Below are 15787 nucleotides of genomic sequence, written 5' to 3'. Positions count from 1 at the left end.
GGGTCCGACCCATAGCGACCCTGTACAGGGTTTCCGAGGGTGTAAATCTTTACGGGAGTAGAAAGCCTCATCTTTCTCCCGCGGAGCGGCTGGTAGTTTCAAACCGCTGACCTTAAGGTTCGCAGTCCGATTCGTAACCACTACGCTAGGAGGTGGTAGTTATTTTTAAAAGCTGTTAAATCTTTTGGGACTCATTCTCTTTTATTTGCTCTTTTAGCTTTCCAACAGCTGTTTACTCTATGCTCTTTATTAAGTCTTCTTTCTTTTTGACATCCCTGTAGGAGCTTCTGTCCCTTGACAGGATTCTGAATTCTTGACTGGTTTTTGATTAGCTTATGCCTTACATTTCTCCTGTGTACTCTTTGTGTCCAGCCTGTGAGGACTCTGAATGGTTGCCAGGTACCTGGGCTGCTCTTGTGTGCATCTGAAATATTCTCTTGTCACTACATCCCTCTGGGATTCAGGAATTGCTGCTGCTTCTTTGTTTCTACTTGTCCTAAGATCATCTTGTTTTGTGTGTGTCTTATTGAGAGAAACATTATTGGAGAATCTCTGTGAGGCTGTCTGAGATCCACCTGCCTAGACACATCACATAGGTAGTGCTTTTGAACTATGTAAGAAAATTTCTTTCCTCTCTCGACATTTCTCTGGGATTCAGACATAGTCCCCCTCTGTTATGAGATTCTCACACAAACATCATACCCAGGTTGTAGACCATTCTCAGAGATGCAAGGATAGCTAAGCAAAAATTCAATGCCAGTGAATTGATTCCTACTCATAGTGACCCATAGGGCAAAGTAGATCTTATGGTTTCTGAGACTAGAGATCTTTACCAGAACGGATGGCCTCATCTCTCTCCCTCAGAGTGGCTGGTGTTTCATTGCTTAACCCACTGCACAATCAGGATTCCTTCATGCTAGTGAAGCTTTCCTTAATTCTGTTCTTATCCTCTACTTCATTCCCCATGGGGCTATTTTCTAGTACCTAGTACATACGTAGTAGGTAAAGCAGGTTCTGGCTGATATGCTTCTAAACATCGTCTTCCTTGTTGCTGTTGGAAGCTCTCAAGTTGGCTCTTACTTGTAGTGGTCCCATGTGGCAAATACAACTGCCTGATAGGGTTTTCTTGGATGTAATCTTTTTTTTAACTCACGATTATGGGGTTTATTAGGGAAGCGAACAGGGTATAAAACCGACGAAGAACATAGTTCTCCATTCATGGACGTCTCTTGTTTGCCCTACTGCAGGCAAGTCACATGCTTGTTTTCAACCTCTCAGCCATGTGGTCCCTTGGCCTCTGCCCTGCTGGAGCACATGTTACAAAGTTCTTTAGCCAGTCTGTAAATGCTCAAAGGGCACATTCTTCAAGCCGGTCTCTTGCCCATAGGCATTCAGCTTTATTCAGTCCATGATCTTAAGAGTCTGAAGCTTTTCTGTCTCTCTGTGCCACTGCCTCTGTCATCAACTTGTTTCTTCCGTTGCCTCTGCAGTCCCTCTTTCTCTAGGTATGGGTCTCACGTGTCACTCACACTTTCCCTTGATGATCCTGGGATATTCTTCTCTGCTTCTGAGATGGCTCCTTTTTAGCCTAACTGGAGGGCAAAACTAACCCATCACAGACTTAGAGTCATGTATACCTTATTTGCATAGTCCCACCCAATTTCTTTCTTTAAGTTTTTATTGTGAATTGAGTGATAGTTTACATGGAAGAGCATCAGCTTTACACTCATCCTATCATCTTTCGTTTCATTTCAATGATCACAATCCCCTCCATGTATCATCAAACAACAGTATTTGCTTCTATTCCCTCTGCCTATCAAAGAATCCACAACAGACTTGGCATTCAAAAGTTTGTGCAAGATGGATACCGAAACAACTCACAGAAGAGCATAAACAGAAGCATTTTCAACATCTGTAAACAAAATTTAGATCGATACTCCAAGGAACATAACAGTTTCTTTAAAAAAAAAATTACTGGTGATGAAACATGGATTCATCACTATGAGCCTGAGAGTAAACGGCAGAGTATGGAATAGAAACATCCTCAATCATTAACCAAGTAAACTTCAAAAGTCCACCATCAGCTGGAAAATTGATGCTTACAGTTTACTGGGATTCTCAAGGGTGTGGTGCTGTGGGTTAATGCACTGGATTGCAAAGTCGGATTGAACCACAAGGTTAGTGGTTCAAGCTCACCAGTTGCTCCTCAGAAATCCTATGCAGGGTCACTATCAGTCGAAACCAACTCCATGGCACTTAATGAAAATAACAACAATATTGGAACACTGTCAGGAAAAAGATTCAACAATCAACAGTGCTCATTACATAGAGATGCTCACTGAAGAGCTGAAACCTAAACTTTGTATTAAACATAGATGACTTGCTATCCAAGGGCATTGTGATCTTGCATGACAGTGCATGCCCACACACCTCTGCGCACACTGTTGACACTCTGCAAAAACTTTATTTTGAGGTGTTAAAAGCATCCTCTCTGTAGACCTGATTTTGCTCAATCAGACTTTCACCTGTTTGATTCCCTGAAAGCAGCCCTTCAAGGACTAAGATTCACCTCTGATGAAGAAGTAAAGACAGTGGTACATTCATGGCTTGAAGCTCAGCCTAAAACATTTTTTTTAAATAAGGGAATATGGAAGCTTGCTGACAGATGACAAAGTGTATTGAAAACTAAGGGGATTACGCTGAAAAATGATGTATTTATCTTTTCTAAAAGTTTATTAAAATAAATTCTGAATCCAGAGTGCAGGTATTTTTTGACTCACCCTCGGTGTATTATTGTAACACTAGAAACAACCCAGATTTTTCTGAGCTGTCTTCCTGTACTATATGAAATATGGTATTGATAATAATAACTTACAACTTAACTTTTGTTGGAATTCTGATACATAACTTGTTTTCTTTAGTGTTTGATATTGAAATATATCTTCTTGCAATCAATGTGGAAATATTCTGTTATTTAAATACAAATACTTGTCCATAAGGTATCTTGGAAGAAGCAAACCAGATTGAAACACTGACAATTAAAAAAATAAATAAATAAAAATTAAAAGGTCCTTTGGCCCACTTGGACAAAGAACACAGACAAATTTATTTATTCATTTATTTAAAAAGTGTTGAGTACCTACTATATACAAGGCAAAAGATGGGATGTTAACAATATCTATTAGAATAAGCTAATAAATGACCATAAACATGACCAGTCTATCAATTCATTTATGTCCTAATGGCTGGTTTAGTTAGTTACATGTTGGGTGCAGTCCTTTTAAGGCTCTTAAGGCACCCCAAATCCTGGCAAAAATATGTGCTGTAGTTATAGTTATATTTTCCCCCAAAGCTAATAAATAATAGTACCCCAGTGAGGTGTTAAGAACTCCAGCTACTCATAATTATGGGTGGAGAAGTTAGCTAATAAAAGCCAGATCTCATTTTTTGCCTGATTATTGGTGAACATTTGACACAATATATTACTATATTGAGTACCTAGTGTAGATGCATCTCAAAATGCCATATTAAATACATATTTTTCATTGATAATAAAAGGAATAAAAGAAAATTAATGTGAATTTTCATTATAGAAATATTAGTAGCCCATATTATTTTTATAGAACTTTCCTACTATTTATAAATTGAAATATTTATCATTTTTGTTTCATGTGTTTCTTTTACAATATAGAACATTTCATGTAAAATGGAATTGTTTATTTGGTGAAGAAGTTTGGAACTGCAGCAAAATCTTGGCTGTATCCTATTTCAAAAACTTTTAAAGCCATGAATAATGATAATTTTTAAAAAATGGAACTAGAGAAACACATGAAATCACAACTCATTACTTTTACAATTTCTTATTTTAAATCCTTGTATTATATAACTATAAAACTCCTTTATTATGGAATTCCTTAGTAGTGTCTTCTGCTAATTGAATTCAGACTAGGAAATTTAGATTTTTATTGATTATGATTTCTCTTCTTTGTACAAGATTGAAGGTGAAGGGCAGTATGATATAAGAATTATTGTTAGACAAAAATAGTTTTTATGATCTCTACACAAAAATTCTTGAACCATGTCTCCCAATTAAAAATAATACTAATATTCCCTCATGGAATTATAATATAGCAAACACTTTTTGAAAGTAATTAAATCTGTTGAGAGAATAATTTTTCTGTGCTAAACTAAATGTTGGGAGTCTAACAGTATTAAAATAAATTTTAAAACATTGGCAATGAGCTACATCTTTATTTGCCTAGAAGTCTGAAAATTGTTAACAGTATAAATGTTAATACAATGTGCTACCCACCAGATTTCTTGACACATTCAGGTCATATGGACCAAACTCTCATTTAGTGAGCCCCTGGTCTTTGCTGTCAAGAACCTCCTGTTTTCTGTTTTAACTAAACAACAATGAAGCTCTTATAGCCTGTTCTCATAACAAGCTATGATTGAAGGAAGCATCTTAAAAGCAAAAGGGCTCTCTAATTCTTCTGGTTTTGTTTTCTTTATTGACAACACACCTGAATACTTTTGTGCCTCTAAAGGTTTAGAACATAGCTATTAAGTAGGCAGAGGAAGCACAAAGGTAGAGGAGCTTTTCACTTTCAATTACTGACCACAGGGTCTTTCAAGAGCCTGGATAAGGTTCCCTTGGTCTATTCTCTTGTCTCTGAGAACCAAAACTTTCTGGACACATTACTGTTCCAACTCCCAAGATTTTTCCAGGCAAAACAATGGCACTGTTTTCCAACAATGGGAGTCCAATAGTGGCAAAACTACTTTTTCCTATACCTATCCAGCCCCTTCCCACTAACCGAAGTCTGTTTTCTTGGTGGTGTGAAGACTGTGCATAAAAGAGATCCTCTTTCTCCTCTCAGTGTGGTAATATCGGAATCTCCTCTTAGCTATAGAAAAACAAAGAGACAAACAAATAAAAAAGGACCTGGGGGAGGGTCAGAAGAGCTAAAGGTAGAGGAGGGAAATTTTTTTGGAATTCTGAAATACTACCAAGGCATCGGTAGTTAAGTGGGTTAGGGGTGACGACAATTTTAGAAGGTGGTGTTGTCAATTCCCAGGACAAACATTCATGACTGCCCTTTTCAGTTCCCAAAACATTTATTGATGAATTTATTACTGAATTGGTCTATTTAGTGGAAAGAGGCACTCTTTTGTTACAGGAAGTTACTTCAAGAACAACTGGAGCTATGAGCACTGGATTCCAGTTTGGTCATGCTTTCTGAACCCTAACTTCATAGTTGGATAAGAAAGTGCATCCGTTAGCTGTGAAAAAGCATGTGCTGCCTCTCCAAAGTCCAGAAGTGCTTAAAAACTGTGATGATCTAATTCAGAACAATAAATTACGTGCACAAAAGGAGTTTATCATAACATAAAATTAAAAAGTGACAATTTCATCACACGATTACACTGCTGTTTTCTTTTTCTTTCTTTTTTTTGTCCTTTTTTTGTTTCCATTTTTTTTTTTTCTTTTTGTTTGTTTGTTTTAATGGAGGGTTGGGGAAGGGAAAGATTTTGTCCACTGAAGATTAATCACCCTCAATGATATATATATTAGAAAAAATATCAGCAGCAAGACTCTCTGGAAATAGATTCTGTTTGATGTAGCTAGTCTGTCTTTTCTGTTTTGCCCTCTTTCACGGCAGCCTCTGAAGTTTTCCGCAGGGGGGCTTTCTCCGAGTTGGCATGTCCTTGGCCAGAATCTGCTGCTCCACCGTTTTTATGAGTGGTGTGTTTTTCCAAGTAGTTCAGCATTTCACTGAGGACTGTTTGGAAAGTGCTTAGGGCTGCACATATTGCTGGAGTCCCAAAGCCATGAGTGATCAAACTAGAAATGAGAAATGGTAGGGAAAAAGAGATGAATAATTTTTAGTCTGATGTAGAACAGCAAATCCCCCATTTAATTCAGAACATTCAATTATACAGGTATTTATTGTGTTCCTAAATGGTGCCAGCACTGTGGAATTTACAGTTCAGTAAGTATTGTTCCATGTGTTGCCCTTGACCATAGAAATTTATGATCAATTTGGAGGAAACTTGCCAATGATAGACTTGGCATGCACTAAACATCAGCAAAGCTTGATGCTCCATCCCATTAGGAAGTAGCTAAAAAAATAACTCTCCATCTCATTATGAAATAACTAAAACATGCACATTTCAACATATGAAATCTGGCTTTTAAAAATGGCACATATAATTGTTGATGTTAAGTGGCATTGAGTCGGTTCTGATTCAGTGACCCAGTATAGGGTTTCTGCAGCTTTACATCTCTGCAGAAACAAAAAGCCTCATCTTTCTCCCATGGAGCAGCTAGTGGATTTGAACTGCGGACCTTGTGGTTCACAGTCCAATGCTAAATCGCAAAAGAAGAAACCATAGTTGGCTGAGTATGCCAGAAGACTAGCTGTTTTTCTAACTTCATTCTTTTCTGCTTCCATAGTATATAGGCTCTGTGGTGTGCAGTGTAAATGCACTTGGCTGTTAATTGAAAGGTCAGCAGCTAGAAGCCTCCAGTCACTCCTCAGGGGGAAAAAAAAATGTGTCGGTCTATTTCCATAAACTATTTACAGCCTTGGAAACTTCATGGTGCATTTCTACTCTGTCCTACAGAATTGTTGTGAATCACAAACCACTCGAGGACTGTGGTAGGTCCCTAGTACTAGAGTTTTATCTGAAACTATAACCACCCAGCTTGGGCCTACGTTTCTCAGCCTCTCCTACAGCTAAGGTTGAACATGGCGGGACTAGTTGGTCCAGCAATAAAACAAGAGGGGAAGTGATACATGTAATTCCCACATCATTTTCTTTAAAGTGAATTGATTGCCCTCTATTTCTTCTGTGCATAGCAGTGACTCATTATGCTATGTTTGTTGTTGTTGTTAAGTGGTGTTTGTGACCAAGACCTTACCTGTAAGTTACTTTAAAACACCCAAAACTTCTGTGCTTACTTGGAATATCAACTAACATAGGATTCTGGATGGACATCTATCAGAGGAACAAGGTCTGTTACTTTCTTTAACCTAAGTAGAGATGGTTTGCATTTCACTAACTTGGTGGTATACTAAAGCAATGTTGTTACAAAGCCTTTCCATATTGCTCTAATTGTCCTTCAGAAATGCTTTATCATTATGATCATTGATTTATCTAAGCTAATTTAAATTAAAACCACTAAAGTAATTTACTAAAACACAGCCTAAAGCAAGTTTCTCTGGAATCTTCTCCTGAATGATTCCTATCTTGGCAGAGTTTGTCTAGAATTCAGCGCATCCTTTCTACGTACTAAACAAACAGTGATTTAATATGTGTTCAAAAGAAAGTGAGACTCTCTGCAGTATTTGCCAGTTAACACTGGGTCACTCAGTTGTATCTGCCAACCATGGATGGATTCTTCTAGCTTTCTTTTGAGGTAAAAAACAGCTCAAAGCAATAGATACTATTATGTTACAAATTGTTGTTTTTGTTGTTAAAACATGTCAAGTCACTGTGGACTTAGAGTTTTTCTGGCGTTCCTGGTGGGTTTGAACTTCTAACCTTGCAGTTAGCAATCCAATGCTTATCCTACAGCTCCATACCAGGACTCCTGTTACAAACTGTTGTCGTTAAGTGCTATTGAGTGGGTTTTGACTCACATAGACCCTGTTTCCAAGGAGTGGCTGGTGGGTTTGAACTGCCAACATTTTGGTTAGCAGTCCAGTGCTTATCCTACAGCACCACACCAGGAGTCTCCTGTTACAAGTTAGAAGTAGGCTGCTATCACTTTTTAGGTAATTGGAGTAGAGGCAAATTTCATTTTATAGAATGTCAATTTCTATCTGACCAACAAACTTCTATCTTTCACTTTTTGTGTGTGTGAAGGTTGAACTAGCATTTGGGGCCACTATTCCTATCATCTTGTAACTTTACATCATTTCTATGTGTGCTTGTTATGATGTATCTTTTGATTTCCAGAATTTCATACAGAAACCTCTATCACCAATCCCAATTCTTATTTGGCCTCAGGGAGGCAGGCAGGCTGCAAGAATTAAAGGGAAGACAAGCCCAATTTTCCTTCCCTCCTGGATATTAAACTACTGCCAGATTTAGGACCAAATGTAGCCCGAGGCTCAGTTTGTACTCCCTACTATAGTTTTAGGTGGCCGACAAAAATGCCTATTCCCACTCATGAGACCAGCCATGAGGGCAAGAGGCCAGGAAAAAGACCTTAGAGAGCACCAGCAAAGAGTCATGGGCTTCTCTACAGAACTCAACTTTTCTTCCAGCACTATGAGGATAAGGCACTTCTTCTCTCTGAAGCAGCGAAGTCCTTGAATTTATATCTAGGAACAAGGCTATCACTTCTGGGAAAGTAGCTGGGGACTTATCCTCCCAGAACTTTCTGACACTTGTTCTTTCTAGCCTACCTGGTAAAAATGGCAGAGGAAAATGAGCTGATTTTATTTCGTTTCTACATAAATTATATTACAGATGGCCCCAAGTGCTTCTAAAATGGAGTTTAATTAAGGTGCATAATTAAGGTGTACAGTCTCGGGTGGTGAGAAATTGTTGAAATCTACTCATTGGCAAGGTCTTGACAGCACTCACAAATGTTCATGGTTCCTTCATTTAGTGGTTCTCAACTCTAAACGCACATGAGGGTCACCTGGGGACCTTATTAAAAAATACCAGTGTGTGGGTCCCATCCCAGAGATTCTGATTTAATTGCTTGGGATGGGTTGTAAGCATTAGTACATTTTATATGGTCCCAATTTAGTTTCGATGCAGCCAAGCAGTTGGATGTTCTCCCTTAGGGTCAAAAAATAATACCTAACTACAGTGTCTGCTTTGTCTCCTTAGGAAAATTTGAAGGATGCACTTCCTTTAGTATTTCTTCAAGAACCTCTACAGGACATTAGTTCCATGGGCTGTTAAAAGATATTCTGGGGAAAAGCAGTTTCTGTGATCAAGTTTTCAAAACATAGGGTTAAGCAATCATTCCATTTAAAAAGGACTCTGGAAGTCTCTGATAGGCTAATAAACATGGCCATACTTCAAAAGAAACCAATTGCTATTGCAAGAAAAGCCTGGTGATGGCCTAAAATAACAGCCAATGAAAACCCTGACACACATGGGATCATCATGGGTCAGAATCAACTTGACAGCACGGATTTATTGAAAAATAAATGGGATCCAGCATAAAGTACCAATCCAGTTGCCATTAAGTCAGTTCTGACTCATGGAGGTCCCATGTATATCAGAATAAACTATGCTATATAGGATTTTCAATGGCTGTGTTTAAAGACGTAAATAGCCAATCCTTTCTTTTGAAGTGCCTCTCAATGGAACCTTCAAACTTCTTATTAATAATCCAGTGTATTAACCATTTGTACCACCCAGGGTTTCTGTCACACTTTAAAAGGGGATATAATAGGCAGGGTTTCGTGAACTGGCAAACATTTTCACCATGAAATGCTATCAGAGAGTATCAACTAGTACTCTGTGGAACTCACTTTGAGGAAGTGTGGTTATGATTCTCCTAAAACTCTGCCATATTGGGAGAGGTGTGTCCATCCATAGCCCTTAAATCCCATGCCTCTTGCTGATCTCAGCCACTTTGACTCTCCAATAGAAAATGAGTTCTGATGATTTTGTCTTACTTCAGCCTAGCTCATTACCAAAGCAGGCTAAGGATACAATAATTGCACACATATTTGGAGAGATGAAAGTTTATTGCATCCAAGTCGATTTTTTGGAGGAAAATACTTTAAAATTGTGCTATTATTATTATTTTTTACATATAGAAATGGAGTTTTAGGGATAAATTAATCATCTCCAAAATGTAGGTTTTCTCAGATTTGGCTCTCCTTCCATTTTATCCAATCAGATATTCATATTTCATATTTGGAGTAGGAGACTTGAAATGTTAAGCTTAAGATACTTATGCCTTAAAAAAAAAAAAAATCAATTTATTAAACTGCATATTGTGAGGTTGGCCCAGGACTAGGTAGTGTTTCATACTGTTGTTCATAGGGTCACTATGAGTTGGTACTGACTTGATGGCACTTAACAAAAACAACATACCATAAGGCAAAGAAATAAAATCATTTGAAAAAATAGTGTAAAAACAAAATAGTTTAAGTGATGATTTAAAATGGAACAATAAATTGAGACAGTGTTAAAATGTCATTGATTTAGAAGGTTCCTTGGAATCTCTAGGTGGTATAAATGGTTAAACGCTTGACTACTAATAGACTGTGGGTTTGAATCTACCCAAAGATGCCTTGGAAGACAGGCCTGGGGACATATGTACTTCAGAAATGTCACAACCTTTAAAACCCAGTGAAGCACAGTTCTATTCTGCACACACATGAGGTTGCCTTGAGTGGAATCGACTTAGCAACTGGGTAGAAGGAGGCTTAGAGATCATCCTAACTAACTACAACATCAGACAGATGAATATGCAAAGGACAGAGAGGTTAAGGGTCTGCACTAAGTCCACAAACCCAGCCGATTGCAAAGAAGAGAAGAGACTGGAATACTGAAATAATACACAATATTCAAGAAAAAAAGTGAATCTGTAAAATACCTCATAACATGAATGAACCTGTAGGACATTATGATGAGTCAAATAAGTCAGTCACAAAGGATAAATCTTGTATGAGACCACTATTATAAAGTCAAGGAAAGGTTTATACACAGAAAAAAAAAAAAAATACTCTTTGAGGGTTGCCGTTGCTGTTGTTAAGTGCCATTGAGTCGGTTCCAACTCATAGTGACCCTGTCTGCATAGTGTTTCTGAGGAGTGGCTGATGAGCTTAGACTGTCAATCTTGCAGTTCAAACTGACTTTGCAGTCCAGCACAGTAGCCTACATACTAACTTGGGAAAGGGAAAGGCAGTATACCAAAAGGTAATCTCCTTTGCTTTGGTCTGCACCCAAGGCAAATGAAATCACTGGGAATTGCAAATGAGTTGAAGGCAACAAAGGTAAATATTATGACATATCCAGTCTTACAATAACAGTAATAACAATAATCTACAAGTGGAAGCATAGACAGACATGCAAGCTAAACAGGAATGGGAAAGTGAATGGGACTGTTGTTAAGTACTGTCGAGTTGGTTTTGACTTATAGCGACCGGGTATTGTGTTTCTGAGGAGCAGCTGTTGAGTTTGAACCATTGAGCTTGGAGTTCAAACTGACCTTAGAGTCCAGTGCTTATCCTACAGCACCATACTAGGACTCTATAACATCCACAAATATATAGAGACCTGACAGAGGATATTTCTACATGTGTATTGTTAAGTGCTGCAAATACAAGAGGGGGTTATAAAGGAAATTGATTAAAATATAATGAAATGTTTCCATGAACTTTCTGAAGTCCCCTCATAGATCCATATATTCACATATCCATAGTAGAACATACTAAGGGACAAAGGGATGTAAGCATCTTAGCCACAACCAAACACTTTGAAGGAATGGGTCACTGGAATGGACATGTAAGCTCAGGACAATAGTCTCGAGGACAGCAAGGTCAATTGGCATAACATAGACCACAACAGCTATGTTCTATATTCTACTTTAGTGGGTATGAGTGAGGTCATAAAAGCTCAGGAATGGTGATGTAAGATGCAACTATTGGTCTCTTCATATCTGGAGGAGAAAAGAAAAGTGAAGAAACTCAAAGATGCATGAAAACAATTAGTCCCAAGAACTATTGGACCGTGTGTATCTCAGCCTTCACTACCCTGAGACCAGAAGAACTAGATAGTCCTTGGCTATCATCCTTGACTGCTCTAATTGGGATCACAATAGAAGGTACAGAAATGTTGAGCAAAACTCAAAATAATGAAAAAGACCAGGCTTATTGCTTGGATAGAAATTGACGGAACTCACAAGACCATGGCCCTTAACCACCCTTCAAGTCTGGAACTGAACTCAATCCTGTGGATCAACTTTCAGCCAGGGAAGGACGTACTTCCTAGAACCATCACCCACAGGAGGCCAACAGGGTAGCATTTGCCCAGGGACAAACCTTAAAAGGCAGAGTGGGACAAAAAATATGGAAACAGGAAGCATAGGAAGGAAGTGGGAAGTGTGCATTACCTTGTGGGAATTGTAATCAATGCCACAAAACAAAATGTGTATGGATTGTTGAATGGGAAATTAATTTGCTTTGCTCCATAAACCTTTATCCCAATTCACAATTAAAAGATACGGAAAATAAAAAACTAATCAGCTCTGTAAATTTCACTACAATAAAAAGTTCAAAAACAAAATAAAACTAAGACCCCTGACATTTATCTGAATGCTTTCATGTAACTGTGTCATCTTCCCGTGGACTCTTCCTCAACTGTGGTTCAACAAAGACTGAAATTAATTTAAACAAAAACTTACCACATTTGTTCCCCAATGCATGCATACCCCAAAGCCAATTATTAACACATGTAGTGATTTGGGACCATGTTTGAAACGTGTTATTAGAAACAGTTGTCTCTGGTTTCTGTTGTTTAAATAGTTTCCTATGTGCTGAACTTGAAAATCCATAAAATGTCATCAAATGACTTGCGATGGTTGTTTTAATTTTGTATGTATCTTTTGCAGCACCTAATTTGGTACCTTGCAACTTCTGAAGTACAGTAAGTATTGGCAAACGATTTAGTAGTTTCATTTCTGCTTACTGTTGAGTAAAGTATTTGATGTGGATTAATATTTGAAGAGCATCCGTCATTACTTTTTTCTGCTAAGGAAGTGAAAACTGTCGCCTACTTTATTTTTAGTTTGCTTTTTTTTTTCAGTCCACATTTTTGCTAGTAAAGGATCTACCTCAAGAGATGTTGTTATTTAACTAGTGAAAATAACTTAACCATTTATAGTTATGCTTTTCTTTGCCTGTGTATGCTATTCACTTTTGGGATTTAAGTTAAAGTTTTAAAGATTCATCTTAGGCTGGCATAAAGGAATTTAACTCAGGATTTTTTTTTTTTTTTCCATCACAATCCAGGCCCACTATTTTTAATATCCAGGAAAACAACAACAACAACAACAACTTTAAAAGTACTCTTTGAGGTGGCAGATTCTAAAGGAAGTTAAATATGTTCATTTCTTAAATGCTTAGCCTAATTGTGTAATTCATTTGTTTCTTTGGGGATTGAAATTTCATTTGTCTTCAAACAGAAAGAATGCTTTCACAAGATTAAGAAAATCATTCATTGCTGACTGATTATTTTTCCCAGCCACTTTCCCATCCAAGGAAAACAGAAAAAAACAAAAACAAAGAAACCTCTCCAACTTTAGACTCCTTGGAGAAGACCAAATATGCTCACATATAAGTAGTGACAAACATTCTTTCTTCAGCATGTTACTGAGAACATGGCATTCAGAAGAGTCTAGTGAAGTTGACTGAAATTCATGTCTTATGCTGAACACGAAAGAAAATGGGGATGAATAGTCCAGGACGAGAAAACTCAGAGGGACATGAGAGCTATCTTTAGAACTTGGGAGGGATTAAACTGACTTGGTAAGGCCCCCAAGGAGTAGGAAACTAGGAAGACAGGTATTACCTCAATGAAAAGAAGGTATTTCTAAGAGAGTTGTCAGAATAGAAGAGATGTCTAGGCAAGAAGAGAGCAATACTATATATCACTGAAATTTTTCAAGCCTGAGCTGGGTGACAACTTGACAGGGATACTGGAGAGAAGATTTAAATGTTGAAGGAGAACAGCAAATGGAAGGGGCCTTTTAACACTGAGGATCAATGAGGAAAATGTAATAACTTGCAAACACACAGATATCTGGGGCTGTCTATATATTTCTTACTTCCAGAGGGCTATGAGAGTGGAAGGAGGTTCTATTTGTTGGGAGAACAATCTGCTTCTATGTTTCCTCTTCAGGCCACTAATTAAAGACTTAAGGCCCAGAACATTTTCTGATAAGGAGACTGGGAATTAGGTGTCTCTCTGTGTGTCTCTTCTTATCAAAAAGTCTCTTGCCTATTCTGGGCATACAGTAATTTCTCTGTCTCTTGTTCATGTACAGGCACCATATGGCATACACCAACCCCTCTTCCATATTTTTTACTGGAAAGATAATGGGATATTCAACCATGGCAGAAGAGAGGGGTGTACATGGAATATTTGCCCTACACTCATTGATCACAGGAGACTTGTGCCCATAAGTAAAGCTGATCTGGCTCTGCCTCTTCTCTTGTGAGGAAAGCATTAATTATCCTAAGCACTAATAGAGTGTGTCATCTGTGTCTTTTGCTGATAACCTTGGACACAACATTAACAAGGTACCATGTCAGCATGCTTCTTAACTCAAATGGGAGAGTTAAGCCAACTGATCATTTCTTTTACAATGGTCCAAGGTCCAATTAAAACACCATGGAACTGGAAATCAAGTAATGTAGAATACATCCAAGACCCAACCGACATATTATCATAGTCTATATTTTTAGTATATATTTATTAGGCATGTATCATATGCTAAGAACTATGGATGGAAAGATGAAAGCCTTTCCCGGCTGACCCAGGTAATTAGCTGTCTTCTGGGTAATTCTCATTTATGGAATCACTCTCATGTGATAGTAGGCAAAAAATATTGCTGTAAAATCCTAGGAACCAACATATTAAAGAAAAATATTAAGATGTGAAGTATTGTTTCTCAATAGATCCTCTATCTAGGTTTATACACTTCTAAAGAAAGTAACCAAAACCTTCTGCGCTTACCTCTCTGCCTTGTGGCTACTCTCAAAAACCACTATTTTGATTAGATCTTCTTTTGAAGGCACTTTAATGAAACTAAGACAGATATATTACCTAGAGATCTTGTCTATAGCTATCAACTGAACTGATCACAGAGACATGTTTAAACATATTTTGTTGGGAAAATGCCTGTTCAACTATGAGCCAGAATCCCAGTAGCAATACTTTTGGACTTATCCTCATATATCATAATTCTTTAATTGCAATTATCTTCCATTTAAAATTTTGAAGTTCTGAAAGAATGGAAAAATCATGTTTGTACTTCCTACCATCAGCACAGTTAAATGAAAGAAAAAAATATTTTAGACTCCCTAAGTCAGTACAAGAAAGAAAACTGCATTTTCTGGTAAGTTGTTCTCTCTGAACTGAGCATTAAAGATGGTTTAACTTCTCCTCTTTCTATTGTCATACCAATTTTTGTATGACTTCAGAATCAAAGAGATTATGAGACGATAAGGAAAGGAAACACTGTTAGGATTTCCTAAAATGTCAGAGAAGTTCCTAACATTTCAGAAAATGAGGGCTCTGGATTGCTATTGGAACTAAGTCTGTTCTGTTCATGAAGCCTCATGCCACTTGGGTCCAATTGCTGTCATCATTCTCAGGAACTGTGGGGCTGTGTGTCTTCTGTAGATTTCAATTAAATTTCTTCCTTGCCCAGGTAGGTGTGGTGTTGTCTGCTATGTTCTGTATACCAACGCACACTTTTGATGGTACTTAACAAATTGCAAATAGTAAATAAATCTCACCAGCTGTCATTTTGTGGCAACAGCAGATTTTCAGACTGAGAATCATGAGGAAGGTCATTGGTATGCAATTTGTTTCCCAGAGCATCCTGATATGGCAATTGCCACAGATAACCGAAAGCAGTTATCTCTGCTTTACAAAGCCAGATAATTCCCCAGCTTTCTTAGGTCATATTCAATCTGCTAAAAGGTAAAGTCATAGTTTTCAAAGTACCACAATAACTACCACATATGGGGTAATTCAAGTGGTCTGCAATGGGAAGCAAACTATGATGAAATCA

General features: G+C 37.8%; 1 protein-coding gene across 1 annotated transcript in view; it reads right to left on the bottom strand.

Annotated features, from left to right (window-relative positions):
* Positions 1-5455: 5455 nt before the first annotated feature.
* TFAP2D (transcription factor AP-2 delta (activating enhancer binding protein 2 delta)) overlaps positions 5456-15787 on the bottom strand; it is a 68976-nt gene continuing 58644 nt past the window's right edge. The window contains exon 8 of the mRNA XM_006835705.1: positions 5456-5848. Coding sequence (XP_006835768.1) covers positions 5629-5848 — 220 coding nt within the window. The 3' untranslated portion in view covers positions 5456-5628. The remainder of the gene's footprint in view (positions 5849-15787) is intronic.

The sequence above is a fragment of the Chrysochloris asiatica genome, unplaced genomic scaffold (genome assembly GCF_000296735.1).
Source record: "Chrysochloris asiatica unplaced genomic scaffold, ChrAsi1.0 scaffold00019, whole genome shotgun sequence".
Lineage (NCBI taxonomy): Eukaryota > Metazoa > Chordata > Mammalia > Afrosoricida > Chrysochloridae > Chrysochloris > Chrysochloris asiatica.
Note: the sequence above shows the minus strand (reverse complement) of the source record. Positions and strands in the feature narration are given on the sequence as shown.